Below are 19,549 nucleotides of genomic sequence, written 5' to 3' on the forward strand. Positions count from 1 at the left end.
TGTGTCCCTTGTCTGACAGATCCCACAACAGTTTCCTAGCAGGCAGCGATGGATAAAGCAAATGTGTGCTCTTTAAGTTCAGGAGTCGATGAACAGGTATTTTACAATCTGGCTCGCAGCTCCACCCCACTTAATTAACATAAAAGTGAAGCAATCGCTTTCATCAAACTATTATGCTCAGAGCAATGAACCAGTAAACCAGACATCTACTGGCAACTTCACTGATACTGGCCAGAAAAGTACAATCTAAATAACATTGATGACTACAACAATAATGATCATGATGCCATTAATTACATTAATGAATGACGTTGCAACCGATCCCTTAATGTTGAGTTAGTTATAAAAATGGGCTAAAATAAAAATTTTAAACACCAGCTTCTTTATTTGAATGGTCTGCGAAATAGAAATAGAAATATTTTGGGCCTTTTGGCTATAAAATTACACACACACACACACACACATACACACGTATATAAAAGAATTAAGCAAACATGGTAATAAAAAAAGGAAAGAAGAAATTAATCAAAATAATACAGAGGAGGCAAAACCAAGGCCTGCTAGAAGAGGAGAGCCAATTGGCTCTTCATGAGATCAATTCAAGGAATGGATGAACATCCCTACTCTTCATACTTATGTCAATACACCCTTATATTATATATTACTTTACTTCATCACAATTTTTGGTAGGTGTTTATAGTATTGGGTAAAGACCAGGTCTGGTAACACGTAGTAAGGCTTCCTGCACATTAGTAAATAAAAGGACTCTTAAGGAGTCAAAACAGGGTCAGGATTGCAACAGCCTGATCAAGGGGTCTCTACTATCCCATTGTGTGTGCCAGCTCATATTACTTGACTGCTGGCTTCAGGTCAAGGCTAAGAACTTGCTATACCTGGTGGAATTCTCCAGCATGCATATGTTTGCCAGCAGGAAGATTGGTCACAGTATGGGTTGTGCATCTAGACCCCAAACTGCATCAAATCTTGTGTCAAGTTATAACCCAAAAAATCACAGCAAATATTTCACACTGGATGGCAATCACTACACTGTGTCTCCTGTATTCAAGGATCCTAGCTTCTCTTTCTTCTTTCCTACTAAATTTGGCATGGCTATTGAAGTAAGTGACTTAGAAATTTTAGAACTCAGTTACACATTATTTGTGTTTCAAGAATGCTGCCAAAAAATCAGTATTAGAACAGAGGTGCCCACAGGATCCAATGCTTTCCTCAAAATGAAGAAAGCAGCATCACACCATCATGATGCCAACTCCATCCCTTTCATATGTGCACTTGAGGTCATGATGCACTACAAAAGGGGCAGAGCTTGTGTCACAACAGCACAAAGCTGCTTTCTTCAGTTGCCCTCCCTTGATTCCTTTGCACAGTTTTCAAGAACTCGGGAAATAGAAATCTAAAAACTGAATTATTTTTTACACCATAGAGATGGTATGGTTGTTGTTTCACCCTCTCTCCTCTCTTGAGTTCCTTCCCACTTTATTTCATTCAAGAATAATGCAAATAAAGTTCAAATGCACAGCAGAGACAGGACCACACAGAAAGGCCATACAACCATCAGAGGCTACATCAAACAAACATTTCTGTAATCTCATATAATCTGGTCTCTCTCACTTCATACATCTAAAATCAGGTGGAATGGAGCTACAAGGAAAAGAGAGTGGTGATCTTCCATAACCTAAGAATGGAATTCTAGACAGGGTATCCAGGCAAAGACCTATAATGATGTACATGGCACATTCTTCCCCATGCAGATTGTGGAAAGTAAGAACAAAGGTGTGACGGGCTTGTTTCATTGTAGCTAAAAGAAGTTTAGAACTTTAGTTATGCAATAGAGAAGAATACAGTTGGAGGATAAAAGTAGCCTTTTGAAAATTAGAAAAGACTATGGCTAAGACTGGGTTGCATCTAGCCTGGAAGATATTATACTGTTTTTTCACAGGCTAGAAATAGAGGATTAATTCTTCAGAGAGCTAAGGTGGAATAACAGAGGGAAAACTCCTTCCCTTATCTCTTATGTTTGCAAGCTTTGAAAGTTTGGGGATGTTTGAAAAACCTGTCAAACTAGTTGGACCAAAAATGACAGTGGGATGAAAATATCCTTGTGGATAGTGTCATTATATACACTAGTCACTAGGTGACACTACAGTTAGTTGTATTTGATTAGAGTCAAGTCTCATGGGTTGTTTTTGGAAAGAGATCATAAAATTGTTGTCTTACTTCCTGAATAATATGTCCTTTTAGCCTTGCAAGGAGACACATTTTAAACCCACTAGTTATTAATAAAATAAAAAACAAGGCACAGTGCCCTTAGCCAGAAATCCTCAATATTAATAATCCTGTACCTCAGGTGCCATGCATATGGTTTTCTCATGCTTGCTACTAGTTGTGCAGATACATACCATTATATGACATGCATCAGGTTGGTCATTGTGAGAGAAGGGTGACCTCCAATCTAGTGGCTGGCTATCTTGACTTCCCACCCTATGGCTTCATCCTAGAGACAGGTTGCCAGATTGCTGGAGATCTTGGCCTCAAGGTGCTAATGTCAATGCCAGGTTTGTTTGTAACAAGACCACCTTTATCTATGACTTGCTGGTGGATGAGACAGCAGACCTGGCATGCATTACCAAAACCTGACTGGGCAATGGCAGTGATATTGCCTTGCCTGAAATCTGATGAACTGAATATCAGACCCTTCAGCAGACTCAACACCAAGGCCAGGAGGTGATAGGAGGTAGTAACAAGTCATCTTATTTGTGGTCATTGACTCTGCTGCTGACATACGGGGATGTGAATGCCCATATGTTAGGTTGGGTTATAGAGACAAATGTGAGATCCTGCTGGTATAGCAGCCATCCTGCTACCTGGCAGATCTCTTCCTGGACTGCAGGAGCTGGCCTCTGGGCTGGTGGTAGAGACCCTCTCCTTCTGTTGAAGGACTTCAACCTCTATGCCTTAGGAGCATGGCTCTGGTAATATCCAGGCCTGACAAATGAAGGAGGTCATATGTTACACCTTGTCTTTTTTTTTTTTTTGGTAATAATTTTATTAAGATTTTTAGAAAGAACAATAAAAGATAATACAAAAGAAAAATAAAAAATAAAAAATAAAGTGCACAAAAAAATAAAAAGACCCCTCCTTTAAGAAAGCAACTTCCCACCTTCATGACAACTATAAAAAGTTTCCTAATCTCTTCACCTCCTCTTAATTAACAAATATAAAACTCTTCATCTCATAACCCATCTCTTAGTAATAGGCAAATCAAATAAGTAACATCTTCTCCTTATCCAATTATCAGCAAAAAGTCCAAACAGAGCTCTAAAATATTAACATTAATTAACATATATAATACTCAACATTCCATGTCTCATCTCTTAACTGTAAGCAAAACCCCATTTAAAAGGCATAAAAAGGTCCCAATATCCTAGTGTAAACAAACAAAACCTAAAGTTTAACATGACAAAAAGAGACAATTTCTCCTTTAAAAAAGACAAATGCCAATACACAACATTTTTCCCATTCCAAATGCCAACAATTCTAGGAAAAACCACCCCAGATAGAAACATATCCCATTCAAATAAACATTCCATATCTCAAGTCTAAACTATAAATACACATTTCACAAATATAAAATAATCCCAGCATCCTAATATAAACAAAATGCTAAACATAACAAAAAGAGATGGTTTCTCCTTTAACAAAAACAAATTCCCCAAGCTTCCTTACTTTAAGTAAAGGGGAAAAAAACAATTACATACAGAGAGATACAGAGAGTTTAGATACTGAAAAATTAAGATACATAAAATAATTATAGAGTAAAAAGTTTAAACACCATATAAGCAAATCCAGTATACCACATTTTTCCAGTCAAAATATCAGTAAATCCAAAAAGAACCACCCAGAATAACAACATATCCCATTTTAACCCTGGTCAAATAAGCCAATTTTGTATTCCTTTTTTTTAATGCAACTCAATCTTTCTCTGTAATCCATTCAAATAATTATTGATCCTTGTTACAGATTTCTTCAATACATTAAGCAGTCTCTTTTGTGAATCCAACAAAAAGGAATTATTCCAACTGCTTTCTGGGATTGTCATTTTTATTTCCTTCTTAATTTTTAAAGCCTCATCCAATTTTCTCTTTATATCTGGTGGCAAATTCTTATTCAAAGTCACGTTCATGTTGTTCTCAAGTGGAATTTGTTGCATATCTGGTTCTATAATATCTTCTTCTGCAGACAGACTGTTCCCAAAAAGACAAAACACAGCTGACATAATTGATTCAGAGTCTCTATGCAGTTCCCAGTGGAGTTCCTCAAAGATATCTCCAAATGCCATTATAAGTTATTTGTCTTATTATGTATCCAATATCAAAAACAATTTTCCTTTCTCACAAATATGCATGTATTCTTTAAAATAATTTCAAAGTTAATATTTAAAATCCAATGTTCCAACATTTTTGATCCCTTAGTCCATTTAAAACTTTCTGTACCCAAAACCTTGTCTAACTTTTTGCTGTTTATTTTAAGTTCTTAAAAATTATAGAAATAAATCTTCATTTTCTCATATTAAGGAATGAAGGCACTCACCCGGTATTTGCAGTCTTGCTACTTTGAAGGTGTCTAACTTCTTTGAAACAATTAATTGGCAATTGCTATAGGTAGCAAGGGAAGTACATGAACTTAGTGTCCTTTGAAAAGACTCCATTTGCAGCTTGAGCAATTATAGCAAATCCCCTCATCTCCCGATTCCCCTTCCCTCCAAAAAAACTGCTGTCTTGTAGTCTCTTCATGAGGAGAAACCATAAGAAGAAATGGCTTGGGTGATATCGCATCTCTCTCTTTTATCCAGAGAGGATAGTAGGAGCCGATCTACTAATCAGCTTCTTATAAATGTCCACAAACATTGGCTTTATTTGTTTACAGAGCTGTCTTCAGTCCACTATCTTCCCCAGAAGTCCACACCTTGTTTTTTTGGGGGGGGGGGGGAGAGCTGATGTATGATTTGGAGAGAAAAGGGATTTTCACCACCCTTTTGCTGTGGTCAAATCACATCCTGCTCCTGTTGAAAGTCACCTGTGACCTTCAGGAGGGGGCATAGCAGGACTGATTCGGATGATCTGCCTCGTGCACTTAATGGATCCTATTGGTTTCTAGCAGGTGCTTGGGAAGTTTCTAACTCTCTGACAAGTGATTCAGTTCAGTCCCTGATAAATCAATGGCAGTATCCAAGGTAGACAATGGACCCAATTGCTCCCAAGCATCCTCTTTCTGGAGGCCAATCCCAGTTGCTGCCTCTCAGAAATGAAGTCCCAGAAATGATGCCTGGAACCCAGTGAAGGAAGACAAAAAGCAAATTCTGGCTGAGCACAAGTACATGCTCATGTTCGAGCAAAAACCACAGCTGTAAGGGAGGTGAAGCAGGCTCACTTCTCCCTTATTGGTTCAGCAGGCTGTCATCCAACATCTTTTAAACATTAAATGTTGTTTAATGTTTGGTATTTAGGATATGTACTGTGTAAAAATAGAGAAATTCCCCCACACAAAGGGGTAGAGTGAAAGTATTATAAATCCCCATACATGGGGGCATGACATGATGTAACATTTATATCTGTTTGAGAGCTTAAGGGAAGGTGTCCTGTATGTACCATTCTGTATGCATCCATGTTAGGGAGGGGCATTACAGCCATCTCTTGCCTGGCTGCAGTGATCAGGTACTTGCCCACAAAGTCACTCAGACTCACCAAACTCTTGACTCCTCATGGGCAGAGTCTTTAGTAGCATCTAGGGTGCCATCTCTCCATATTATCTGGGTTTCCTTTTGGCTTGTGAACTCTTGAGGAAGTGGATAGGGCACTGTCTAGATTATCTTTTGCTACATGTAGTTTGGACCTCTACCTATTCTGGCTTGTGAGGAATGGGTAGAGAAGTAACCACCTGGATCTGTGAGATTGTTAATGCCTCCCTGATGAACAGATGCTGCCAATGGCCTTGAAGGAGGCTGTGGTGCACTCCCTTCTCTAGATGCCATCTTTGGATCCAGCAGCTCTAGATGACTACTGGTGAGTCTCCAACCTTCCCTTTTTGGAGAAGATTGTTGAGACATTGGTGGCAGAAAAGTTACACAGCACCCTAGAAGAAGTGAATTAACTGACTCTTTTCAGTCAGGTTTCAGCAGCAGGTATCAAACTGAGATAGTTTTGTTTGCTCTCCTGGATGATCTTTGTCAGGACCTGGATGGAATGCTGCACTCTCCTGGTCCTTTTACATATCTTGGTGGTTTTTGATACCAGTGAAATTGGGTATGTATTGGACCACTACAGGAGCTGGGGATATGAGGCACTGCCTTACTGTGCTTCTGCTCTTTTTCAGTGGAAGGTTCCAGTCCATTGTGGTGTGAGCTGAGAGCTTATCTCTGGACAGGCATGTGTTGTCAGTGAAAGAGCAGGCTTACAATTTGGGGATCCTTCTACACTCACAAATCCTGTTTGAGCAGCATATGTAAGCTTTGGTGTTGGCTGATGTGCCCATTGTAGTTTTACCCAGCTTTGGCTTATGTGCCAGTTGTGGCCTTACGTGGTGCAGGAAGACCTATTTACAGTAATTCACAACCTAAGTGCTACTCAGATAGACTATCGCAACAAGCTTTACACAGGGCTGCCTTTAAAGACTATTTGGAAATTACAACTGGTACAGAACACAGTCCATATGTTAACCGGTTCCAGATCCTGGGAGCATGTAACATCAATACAGCAGTCCTTGGCACAGGGGTATCTGCAGGACCACCTTCTCCAACCTGAATCAGTTTAACTTACTATGAGGGAGAAATCCTTTGTGGTCCCACACTTCTGAGAAGTGAGAGAAGCTGAAGCTAGAAAGCTCTCTTCTCAGTGGCAGCCCCAGTGCTGTAGAATGGTCTCCCTGTGGAGATCAGGCTGGACTTGTCCTTGATGGCACTCAGAAGGTTGTTAAAAACTGGGCTTTTCCAGGGAGCATTCCAGTGATGCTTACCCACTGCACCATCTTTTACTTATTTATTGTTATGCTACAGGTGGTTGTTAATTTTGTGATATTGTTTATGATTTAGTTTATTTTTGTTTTAATTTTGGATGTTTTAATCCTTTTGCATATCTTCTAAAACTGCTGAATGTTGTGAGACTGCAGCAGAATATAAATTCAATTAAATAAATATCGAAGCAATCCAGAGTAACCTCTACTAACTGCAAATACAAAAGGGAAAATAACACTGATCGTAAACAGAAAGGAAGTGCCAGATCTATGCAACTAAAAAGCAGCATGACCTTCAACCTCAGCTCAGTAATTAAATCAGAAGCCCATTTTTTTTAATTGCAGTTTATAAATCTACCAGTTACATCCATTAACATCATTATATTATATTAGACACTATATTTACTCATAAGGTAATAGGGCTTAATATCTTGGAACTGTGTTTAGCACCACAGCTTAAATTTGTATTACTGCTCCATATTACTTCTTGTACTTCTGGTGTCTTTTTCTCTGCACTGCAACATGCAAGGCTTCAATGATCTTGTTTTCATTGTTGAGGATGTTGTATTCTGTTAATTTCACCAGTTTGTCAAAATTGTCCTCTGAGAAGCTCACCTCCCGTGTACCAAATGGGGAAAGTAAGCTGGAGACATCTACATTGCCATCTTCCATATTAGTAGACAAACGTTGCACTCCTGTAAAAAAAAAAAAAAAAAAGCAACACTTTCATCAATAAAGCATTTATTTAAAACAGACTTTCCCAATCTGGTGCCTTTCAGATTATTGGATTTCAACTCTATTCCTACTCAGGGAAGGCTGATCTACACCATGACAGCAAAGATGCAGTCAAACCAGTCACATGAATCTGATATATTTAGTACCATTGGCCTTGCTTAAATACCATCTATTATTTAGATCTCTGGTGTAAATATAATATTGGTGTCCTATAAATTAGTTTTCTGTAGGAGTACACAAAACTTTATGAAATCACATCAAAACTCATCCAAAATGACCAAAGATAGCACCCAGCCCCTGTTGTCAAGTGTGTAACAGACACACATAACCAATAACACTAAATTCTCATAGAGTTTCATTAGTCAGATTTATCAAAAGAAAAGGGGTTAAGTTACAGAATCTTGGAAACAAGATATCTCCCTTTTAACACTCCAGTTTTGAGTAAATACATCAAGACAGGTCTCTTTGATCCCTTTGACCCTCTTTCTAACTGCCTCTTGATGCTAGGGAGATATTGCTATGCATTTAACCAATAAGGAAGGAATACACAGATGTTCTGGCCTTGCAATATTTTGCAAATCACTGTTCCTGTTCCCAGAGAATTCCATGACACCTGGGTATCTGAAGGATTACAGGTAGAACCAACTCTTCCAGCACATTCAGCCAGAATGGGGATGCTGAAGATATCTCCCCAAGTGCGATCAAAGAAGGGAGGCCAACATTTTCTCAGGATAGGCTCCTATACTATAGAATACCTTTTTATCTCCAGAAATCTGAATGGTATCCTCCCTCACAATTTTTGGAGGGATTTGAAAATGGAACCCTTTTGGAGAGCTTTTAATGAAAGAGGAAGAAGGAAGTCAGCATGAGATGCCAGGTTTAGTAGTTAGAGGGGTGCCTTAATATTTATATTTCATGGCTTCAGGTGCAATTTCTGTAAACTCATGAAAACAGCATGATGGAAATAAATAAATAAATAAACAGCATGGTGGTGCTTTTAGGACCTCCAATACCCACTTTGGTAATGTGTGTGGAGTTTCCTTTAAAGATATCTGGAACTTTCACTTAATTGTTGATAATTGTTGTGACCTCTCCTTCCCTCCAAAAAATCCAGATCCAAAGAAAACCTGGAAATGCCAGCCCTGCCCGATAACATAGAGCAGCCCACTTGTTGCAACTCTCTCCACTGCAGTCCTTACTACTCTCCCAAAATTACTCTGAAAAATGTAGTTCCCATCCCATGCAAAATTATTCAACCATGCTTTAAAGTTTCAAACGATGAATGACTGGCTGCAGATATAGAAGCCTTCATGGATCCTGCAATCAGACAATACAGATCTACATTCTGTCTCATTACATGAGAAACATTAGATTAATAGATACCAGGGAATGGACTTTTTCAGAAATGACCCAGAATTGAGAGTTCTCCCCAATAGTGGAAATATAAAAAATAAAAAGCTTAAGGCATATTTGCTTCAGTCTACAGTAGCAAAATCAGTCACATGGGATAGATTGTTGGATAGACATTTAAGGGTATGATCTCAGTGGAATGTGACACCTTGAAATGCAGAAGTAAAGAAGTGTTTGTAAACAGAAAATATTCAACTCAACAATACCATCATTTGAGATAATAATTTTCAAGTATCCAGAACATTCTAAAACAGATAGCCTTGTAATGCAAAATATTTCGCTTTACCAATACAAAATTTTGTACCTCCTTCATTTTCAAATCTTTCTCTTTTTTCATTACATTATTATTAGGAACAAAAGTGGGAAATTAAAAAGATTGGCCGGATTTACAAATTAAGTTTAAGATGATATGGTAATCCAATTATTATCATTTACCAAGCACACTTTATGACTTAGCATGATGAGTTTGCTTGTTCAATAAAACCATCGATAAAACAAAGTGTGGTTTAGCATGATATGTAAAGTCATAAGGTGTACCATTATATACCATTAATTGGAGGATAGGCTGCATAATGAAGCCAACAAACAATTATTTTTATAATCTCCTTAAATTCAGGTGACACATGGTCAATTCATCTTTCAGATATAGTGATCATAGTATGAGTAATAAATTAAAGGAATGCTTATGTGCACTGGATAGGATTAGGTTATCTTGGGAAGTAACGTAGTACTATTCCAATACAACAAAATATTCTTTCAGAACTTACCAGGTGCTTCAAATGCTCTGAAGGTCTCATTGGTCAGGGGGAAAAAAAGCACTAAAGGAGCAGCTGTGTTTTCTGTGTCTTCAAAAACATAGCACTCCTTCAGGTTGTCCCTGTCTTCCTCACTGACCTCTGTCTTTGGGAATGAGACTCCCAGCTCAGAGACATATTTTGAAAACTGGTCCAGATTCTGTGTGAATAAATTATCAAAAAGTAAGTATTAAAGTCAAGTAACAAGCAAAACAAACTGTGTACCAACAAATATAAGTAGAGTAAAACAGAGAATGTAAAAACCTGGTGCTATATACTGTCTAGTATTGCTGTACTCCCCTTCATGGATCACTGCCTTGTCATGGCAAAGGGGCTTGCGTAACTCAGTGAAGCCATGAGCTATACCGTGCAGGGCCACCCAAGACGGACAGGTCATGACAGAGAGTTCTGACAAAATGTGGTCCACTGGAGAAGGAAATGGCAACCCACTCCAGTATCCTTGCCAAGAAAACCACATGGACAATGTTAAAAGGCTAAAAGATATGACGCTGGAAGATGAGCCCCTCAGGTTGGAAGGTGTCCAATATGCTACTGGGGAAGAGCGGAGGGCAATTCCAAGTAGCTCCAGAAAGAGTGAAGCGGCTGGGCCAAAGCCGAAAGGACGTTCAGCTGTGGATGTATCTGGAAGCGAAAAGAAGGTCCGATGCTGTAAAGAACAATATTGTATAGGTACCTGGAATGTAAGATCTATGAACCAAGGCAAGCTGGATGTGGTCAAACATGAGATGACAAGACTGAACATCGACATCTTGGGAATCAGTGAACTGAAATGGACGGGAATGGGTGAATTTAATTCGGGTGACCATTATATCTACTACTGTGGGCAAGAAACCCTTAGAAGAAATGGAGTTGCACTCATAGTCAATAAGAGAGTGGGAAAGGCAGTAATGGGGTACAACCTCAAAAACGACAGAATGATCTCAGTGCGTATCCAAGGCAAACCATTCAATATCACAGTCATCCAAGTCTATGCCCCAACCACTGATGCTGAAGAAGCTGAGGTTGACCGCTTCTATGAAGACCTACAACATCTTCTAGAACTAGCACCAAAAAAAGATGTCCTTTTCATCATAGGGGATTGGAATGCTAAAGTAGGAAGTCAAGGAGTAATCGGAATAACAGGCAAGTTTGGCCTTGGAGTACAAAATGAAGCAGGGCAAAGGCTAATAGAGTTCTGTCAAGAGAACAAGCTAGTCATAGCAAACACTCTTTTCCAACAACACAAGAGACGACTCTACACATGGACATCACCAGATGGTCAATACCGAAACCAGATTGATTATATACTTTGCAGCCAAAGATGGAGAAGCAATATACAGACAGCAAAAACAAGACCAGGAGCTGACTGTGGCTCAGATCATGAGCTGCTTACTGCAAAATTTAGGCTTAAATTGAAGAATGTAGGGAAAACCACTAGACCACTCAGGTATGACTTAGATCATATTCCTTGTGAGTACACAGTGAAGGTGATGAATAGATTTAGAGGATTAGATTTGGTAGACAGAGTGCCTGAAGAACTATGGACGGAGGTCCGTAACATTGTACAGGAGGCAGCAACTAAAACTATCCCAAAGAAAAAGAAATGCAAGAACGCAAAATGGCTGTCTGATGAGGCTTTACAAATAGCTCTGGAAAGAAGGAATGCGAAAAGCAAGGGTGAAAGGGAAAGATATAAGCAACTGAATGCAGATTTCCAGAGAATAGCAAGGAGAGATAAGAAGGCCTTCTTAAATGAACAATGCAAAGAAATTGAGGAAAACAATAGAATGGGGAAGACTAGAGATCTCTTCAAGAAAATTGGAGATATGAAAGGAACGTTTAGTGCAAAGATGGGCATGATAAAGGACAAAAAAGGCAGGGACCTAACAGAAGCAGAAGAGATTAAGAAGAGGTGGCAAGAATACACAGAAGAACTATACAAGAAAGATCTTAATGTCCCTGATGTCCACGCTGGTGTGATCACTGACCTTGAGCCAGACATCCTAGAGAGTGAAGTCAAGTGGGCCTTAGGAAGCATTGCTAACAACAAAGCTAGTGGAGATGACAGTATTCCAGCTGAGTTATTTAAAATACTAAAAGACGATGGTGTTAAAGTGCTGCACTCAATATGCCAGCAAGTTTGGAAAACGCAACAGTGGCCACGGGATTGGAAAAGGTCAGTTTATGTTCCAATTCCAAAGAAGGGCAATGCCAAAGAATGTTCAAACTATCGCACAATTGCACTCATTTCACATGCTAGCAAGGTTATGCTCAAAATCCTACAAGCTAGGCTTCAGCAATACATGAACCAAGAACTACCGGATGTACAAGCTGGGTTTCAAAGAGGCAGAGGAACTAGAGATCAAATCGCCAACATTCGCTGGATCATGGAGAAAGCACGAGAGTTCCAGAAAAATATCTACTTCTGCTTCATTGACTATGCAAAAGCCTTTGATTGTGTGGATCACAACAAACTGTGGCAAATTCTTAAAGAGATGGGAGTACCAGACCACCTTACCTGTCTCCTGAGAAATCTGTATGCGGGCCAAGAAGCAACAGTCAGAACCGGTCATGGAACAACCGATTGGTTCAAAATAGGGAAAGGTGTACGACAAGGCTGTATACTGTCACCCTGCTTATTTAACCTATATGCACAGTACATCATGAGAAATGCCAGGCTGGAAGAATCACAAGCCGGAATTAAGATTGCAGGGAGAATCGTCAATAACCTCAGATATGCAGACGATACCACCCTAATGGCAGAAAGTGAAGAAGAACTAAAGAGCCTCTTGATGAGGGTGAAAGAGGAGAGTGCAAAAGCTGGCTTGAAACTCAACATTAAAAAAACTAAGATCATGGCATCTGGACCCATCAATTCCTGGCAAATAGAAGGGGTAGAAATGGAAGCAGTAACAGACTTCATTTATTTGGGCTCCAAGATCACCGCAGACGGAGACTGCAGCCATGAAATTAAAAGACTCTTGCTCCTTGGGAGGAAAGCTATGGCAAACCTAGATAGCATATTAAAAAGCAGAGACGTCACCTTGCCGACAAAGATCCGCATAGTCAAAGCTATGGTTTTTCCAGTAGTAATGTATGGCTGTGAGAGCTGGACCATAAAGAAGGCAGAGCGCCGAAGAATTGATGCCTTTGAACTGCGGTGCTGGAGAAGACTCTTAAGAGTCCCCTGGACTGCTAGGAGGTCAAACCAGTCAATCTTAAAGGAAATCAACCCTGACTGCTCATTGGAAGGATCGATAATGAAGCTCAAGCTCAGATACTTTGGTCACCTAATGCGAAGAGAGGACTCTTTGGAAAAGACCCTGATGCTGGGAAAGATTGAAGGCAAAAAGAGAAGAGGACGGCAGAGGATGAGATGGTTAGATAGCATCACTGAAGCAATGAGCATGAAACTGAGCAAACTCAGGGAGGCAGTGAAGGACTGGAAGGCCTGGCGCAATATGGTTCATGGGGTCACGAAGAGTCGGACACGACTTAACGACTAAACAACAACAACAACAATTGCTGTACTATAATTTTTATAAGGACATATAGAATTTTCTCATTTCACCTCATCTGTAGCAGTATCCAGGACAGACAGACTATTATTACAAAAAGCTTCTACTTTCTGATTCAAATACTAGTATTATCAGCCTTATCAAAACTGAAACTTAGTTTTGTGTTGCAGTGGTTAAACATGTCATCATATGCTACATCCCTGAGTATTCTGTTTTTATATGAGTTTATGTTTTAAAGTGGATTGTTGATCATAATCAACAAGTATAAACAACAAACACTACATGTAAAGTCATCACCTAAAATCTACATAAATATTTAGAAATGTGGAAACTATATGCTAGAATCTGTGCAGCATTAAAAAACAAACTGTAGCATCATTATCCTCTAGAACATTCCTTTTCAAAGACTTCAAAAAGTCTGAATTTGAATATTTCTCAACGTTGTCAAGATATACGGTCTATAATGAGCACCTGCAATATTTGTACAATATTTGTAGGAACAATAATTTGAAATATCTAGTCCATATTTAACAGATAGCAAACTGTTAAGGTTACATCACAGTAAGACAAGAAAAGGGGATGAATTATCATACGCTGCTTGCAATCCAGAATATCATAGTGCTTCTCAGCAGTGCTTATGATAACCACTCAACCATGTTCCAGAGAAACTCCAACTCTTAAAATTTTTACATAAAAGAAAACCTATCCTAATCCAGAATTAACATTCTCTGGGCTAGCCATATTCTTCACTAAAATAATTAATCTTTGCCAAAATAAACAAGAGTCCATAGCAGGTAAAAATCTGACTTTTTAAAAACTTACATAACGTATGCAAATTTGTGGGTACAAAAGAGGCAAATATATCTCCTGTGAAATTAGGGTACTCTTGAAATATCATGGAGTTCAGTGTTGACTCCAATGCAAAAGATTAAAGGTAGAGTTAAATTGATGTCTCTTACCGAAGTCTGTACTCCCCCACTATAATTTAAATGCAGTATAACATCCACTTTTCTCTCTGGTCTTAAAAGGGGTGGGTAACTGGTATTGATGAAAAACCCAGTATCCACCAGAGACAAAGTTTGGTCTGCTGTTTCCATCAGTAGGTTAGGTCGAGAGTCCAGCACAGAGTCTGAAAAGCAAATATTTCCAGTCAACATTCTCTAGCAGGAGTGCACTTCTCTTGGGCCATTGGCTGCATGTAACCTTCATGGGGTGCTCAAAAACCATGCTAAAAAGTAATGGAAGGGGTAAGACAACAACTTCCTTTTATTTACACTCACATCTTAACATTCTTTATAGTAAGTGCAGTTATTTTCCAGCCATGTTTTAAATAATACCATGCCATATTCTTGCCATATTTAACATTACAGGGTAGTAAACACTTCTGAAGATCTCCAGAAGATGCGCCCCAAATTTTAGAAGCTTACATGTGTATGGAGGGGTACCTTTTACCACCACAGTGTATTCCTGGAGCTCCAAGTTGTCTACCTTTGTTCTAGAACAATAAGTTCCTAGATGAAATAGAGGTATTCCCTCTCCTACCTTCCAAATTTCACATTTGCTAGCTTTCTTTTGCAGTTCCCAAGTCCTGCAGTTTTAAAGAAGCATATTGCTTAAAGAGTAGCACCTTCTTTTAATGTTTTAAAAGATGTTTAATTGTTTTATCTTTTAAATAAAAGATAGGATAAAAAATATACTGGCAAATAAATAATGTTTGGAAGAGGAGCACAATGCATACTTCAGTTATTCTATCCATTTGTTTATTAACAGCATGATACCGTGTTGTTATTGAAACAAATGGAGCTTGATTAAGCTAGGTACCTCAAAGAATTAGGCTTGGATCAGCCAAGTGAGCTATAGTCTTCTATAGGCCTTAGAGCACTACTGGAGTACAGAACAGGATCTACAGTATTAGCCATTATTCTGAGCAAGAAGCACAGTGTCTATGGATAGACTATGCTTAGAATAAATTCTAGGAGGCAAGGATCTGTCTTTTCTCTCTATTCCAGCCAACTATAGGATTATTTGTTAGAAGAAGCTTCAAATGGCTTTTCCAAGACATTTTGCTGCCTGATGTGAAGGACAAGTTACTACCCCCTGTTCCACAATACATCTAGAAACCAACTGAAATGGCATTTTATTTCAGCACTCACAATGAAGCAGGGTTTTCTACTCCAACTGGCCATGAAGGAAACCTAATTCAATTTACAGGTAGGATCTTTGATAGGATTACCAGATCTGGGATGCAAAGAACTAGTTGGCCACTAGATGGCAACAAAGAGATAAATGGAAACATTAAACTCTTTGCTGCATATAGTAGTCATCTGGATTTTTTAAACCCAGAAATCTAGCTTTAGATTTGGGTTCCGAAGCTGTGTCCTAGCCAGAAAATTGCCACCCTGACTAAGTCAAATACAATTCAGCAAACACCTATTACAGTATGATATATTGAAAGAGTACTGTGTTTATCTGCCAGCCCACTGGAACTTGTCTATGTAGGAATACAGGAAATGATGTATAGTGAATCAGATAATTGATCCATCTTTTAATAGTGTGGACATTAACGGGCACAGGCTCTCCAAGATTTTAAGCAAGAGTTTGCAGCCTTGCCTGAAAATGCCATGGGCTGATTTATGTACTTCTGTATCCCAAAAGGTCTTGTGTATTAACTTAAAGCCCTTCCTTGGAGGACTACTGGATATTTTTTACTGCTGTTGGTTTATTTAATAAATGGTGCCTTCATTTCATCTTATAAGTACAACATCAATATATTATTTTTTTAATGAAATCTAGCATTTGAACTCCAATTCTTTATTTTGAAGGTTTTTTTAACCCAACTTTCCCAGTCAAAGAGTTAGGGTTAGCTAGCAGATGTATTTTCAGTCTGGAAAAGTTTGAAAGGGGTTTTGCAGAAAATGAACATGTGGATATTGTTCTCAAATGCTGTTGATGGCATAAGCACATGCTTTCTATCTCGAAGAGAAATCTAAAGCACCGGGGGGGGGGGGTTTGTTTTGTTTTGGTTTTTCACCAAATCTCAGGGTTTGATTAAAAAAAGTAAAGGGGGCAGCTACTACAGTGCAATGGAAGTTCCACTTGTTTTTTATGTGTGTCATGCAGGGAACTGAACATCGTGGCGGCCATCTTGATTTTTTAAATCCTAACCTGCAGATATTCCTGTAAAGCACAAAAGGTGGCAACAAACAACCTGTGCAATTAATACTGTGGCACCTCAGCAGAGGCAGCAGAAGATGCAAAGTATCCCAAAGCTTTGTGCTTTGACACCCATGCGTGCCTCAACTACCTTTTCATTTAAAACAAAAGATACTTTCTGCCATTTCCCTTCCCAAATGTCTTTGGTGGAGTGAGTGCCAGGTTCCGATTGAAGCGATCCTTCCATTAGACCTTGTGAAGTGAACCAGGACTTGAATGAATTCCTAGATCCTTTAACACTAAGATAGGTTATCCATTGTCTTCAGTGAAATGTGGAAAGAAAGGAACATCATTCTCAGGTTGGAACTGGCTAGCTACATCCTAGTCAAGTATGATAACCAAGAGCACTTTATAAAGCTAAGATAAACCACAAATGTAAATTTATTACTGTGCCTTTCCATGCAGAAAAATGGTCATTCTTCAAGTATTCATCATGAAACTGGAATCCCCTCAGGAAATTAGGATATTCTGCTATTGTTGGGCGTCCAGTTAAAACATCTCGGAGAGTAGAGGAAAATTGGCTTTGGCAAGTGAGTAGGCGAGAGTCCAGCTCATGTGGTTTTGAAGGCAGAAGAGAATCATCTGTAAAAGACAGAAAAAACCGTTCATGCCTTCTGACTCTACTCAAGCTTTCTTATGTGGGCACAATAGGATCACAACTTATAGGAGGACCAATAGCTATGGCAAAGCTTTGTGCAAAAGGAGGGTTCTAAATGCTCACATGCAAATATTTGTATATTTATTTGCAAAGTCTAGTGGTAAAACATGTGAAGAGTGATGGACTTACACATGAGAAAGATAGATGTGTGGATTGTTGGGGAGACTACTATTATTGCAGCTTTCCATAAAGGAACCAGCCATACTGTGGCTTAGTTGCTGGATTTCTGGCAGTATGACTGTGGCATCCTTAGAAAACAGAGCCTCCAAATACCATTCCTATATGACATGGCGTTACTAGCAGGCACGCCATATGAAAAGAAGGGGCTGCCCCCATAATCCAGCCTTCAGCATGTCCAGTTAAAAGATGCATGGTCAAGGAGACAAGTTGGGAAAGACTGGTTCAAAACCTTGGCAAATCATGGTTCATCACTGGTTGATGAAGAGCATACATCTAAACCACAGTAACTTGGGAATAAAACCCAGGGTATCTTTGGATAACAACCACTGGTGCAAAGATGTATAGAAGTGCATATCAGACAGTTTCCTTCTATAGAGTGTCCTCCTCCAAGTATTTGGGACAAAAAGTCCAGAATTCCCAGACTGCATGGAAGGCATCTGGTTGAGATAAGCTCATTTAAACAACACATTTTAAACAAGCAATTGTCTCATGGATTCTAATCATACTCAGAGTCAGAAACGAAAGAAAATGTAAACCATCATTATGGGTTAGGCATGAAAAGGACTTGATATTTCACACTACTTGTCAGAGTAATTGGGAGAACTTTTCCAGCATTTCCAAATATTGTATAAAATTATTGATGTTCAACTAACATCAATAATTTCATACAGAAACAAGTCCTGTGTCTTCTTACTGGGATGAACTCATTAATCTTAACAAAGGTAGGAGAACAATAACAAATTTACAAACCAGGAAAGACAAGAAGGGAAAAAAAGAAATCACCTTACCAATGTCTTGCACTCTGTCTCTTGTCCAACTATACCAGAATTCTTCTGAGTTATTAGCTAAATTCCAGAAATAGATTAAATCCAAAGAAAATATACTGCTCCACATACCTGTGAAATAAATTTAAATAATTGGTTCAATAAATGTAAATAAATAGTCTTAAATTTGCAGTGTCAATATGAAATTGTTTCTTTTCCACTGCATCTGAAACTTCAGCTTTTACCCCTCATTCTGAGTTTTCCAGATATTTCCAATCAAGAATTGTTAGGCTATGCGAATATATTTTTACATAACCATAAAGGCTTGCTTTATAAATTGATCAGCTAGATGGGAAAAACAAAGGCAGTTTCCAATCACCCATTTACTTCCTTTGGCCCTTTACTATTGTTCAGCTTCAATCATAATTTGTATCTCTCATTTCCCTTTTCACACCAGTAAGGGGGAAAAAACACATCAACCTAGAGGAATTCAGTCATCACTAAGTCGTGTACTAAGTTATATCTGCCAAAATATCATCATCTATATAGCTATGAAATGTACAGAATTGCGGGGGGGGGGAGTATCTCATGCACATTTACCATTCATCCTATTGATAGTTCACATTTTCAGTGCTTGGAACAGTCAACTGATCATCAAAAGAAAACAATCTGTCCCCCAACAAAAGTTAAATCACATTAAATATTTTGTATGAAATTTGTAGAAAACAGAGTAGAGTTGATAAAATAAAACTAGGGTAAGACCCACACAATTTTTTTAAATGTACTGATGAAACCATGACACTTCTTGAAAAACAAAACAAAAGTAATATAGGCAATTTACAACAGGAATTATTAGGCAGTAGCTTGCTTTAATTTAAACTACAGTTTCTTATTTATTTACCTTGCATGAAGCAGATCCGAGTTTCTGGGAACTTCTTCATCAATCGTCCCATGAAAAATTCATTCCCAAAATCTTCTGAACAGATGTATGCACCATGTTTTATACTTCCAACCTCATAAGGAGTGAATTCTAGCCATTCTGGAAGCACAACATGGGGGTTAATATATCCTATGGATTCTTAATTACAAAATTAACCAAAGCATATCGGCTGTTCTTTCTTTTTTTGCTTGCTTGCTTTGCTCTGGTGTGGGAATTTTTTCCTACTCTAGGAACCTGGGGCCTGCAAGAAACTCATTTTTCTGTTCCCTTCTAAGGTGAAAAAAATGTTATTTTTAATGGTCTATTTAATG

General features: G+C 38.6%; 1 protein-coding gene across 1 annotated transcript in view; it reads right to left on the reverse strand.

Annotated features, from left to right (window-relative positions):
* Positions 1-7,506: 7,506 nt before the first annotated feature.
* Positions 7,507-19,549, reverse strand: part of LOC103061859 (cytosolic phospholipase A2 epsilon-like) — a 54,439-nt gene continuing 42,396 nt past the window's right edge. The window contains exons 16-21 of the mRNA XM_088145506.1: positions 19,200-19,337; positions 18,323-18,430; positions 17,090-17,278; positions 14,443-14,612; positions 9,939-10,125; positions 7,507-7,721 (exon numbers count right to left, since the gene is read on the reverse strand). Of these exons, the coding sequence (XP_088001632.1) occupies positions 7,507-7,721; positions 9,939-10,125; positions 14,443-14,612; positions 17,090-17,278; positions 18,323-18,430; positions 19,200-19,337 (1,007 nt within the window). The remainder of the gene's footprint in view (positions 7,722-9,938; positions 10,126-14,442; positions 14,613-17,089; positions 17,279-18,322; positions 18,431-19,199; positions 19,338-19,549) is intronic.

This window comes from Python bivittatus, unplaced genomic scaffold, assembly GCF_059951505.1.
Source record: "Python bivittatus isolate LINGU-HERP-01145 unplaced genomic scaffold, Pbiv_v1 ctg000480_np1212, whole genome shotgun sequence".
Lineage (NCBI taxonomy): Eukaryota > Metazoa > Chordata > Lepidosauria > Squamata > Pythonidae > Python > Python bivittatus.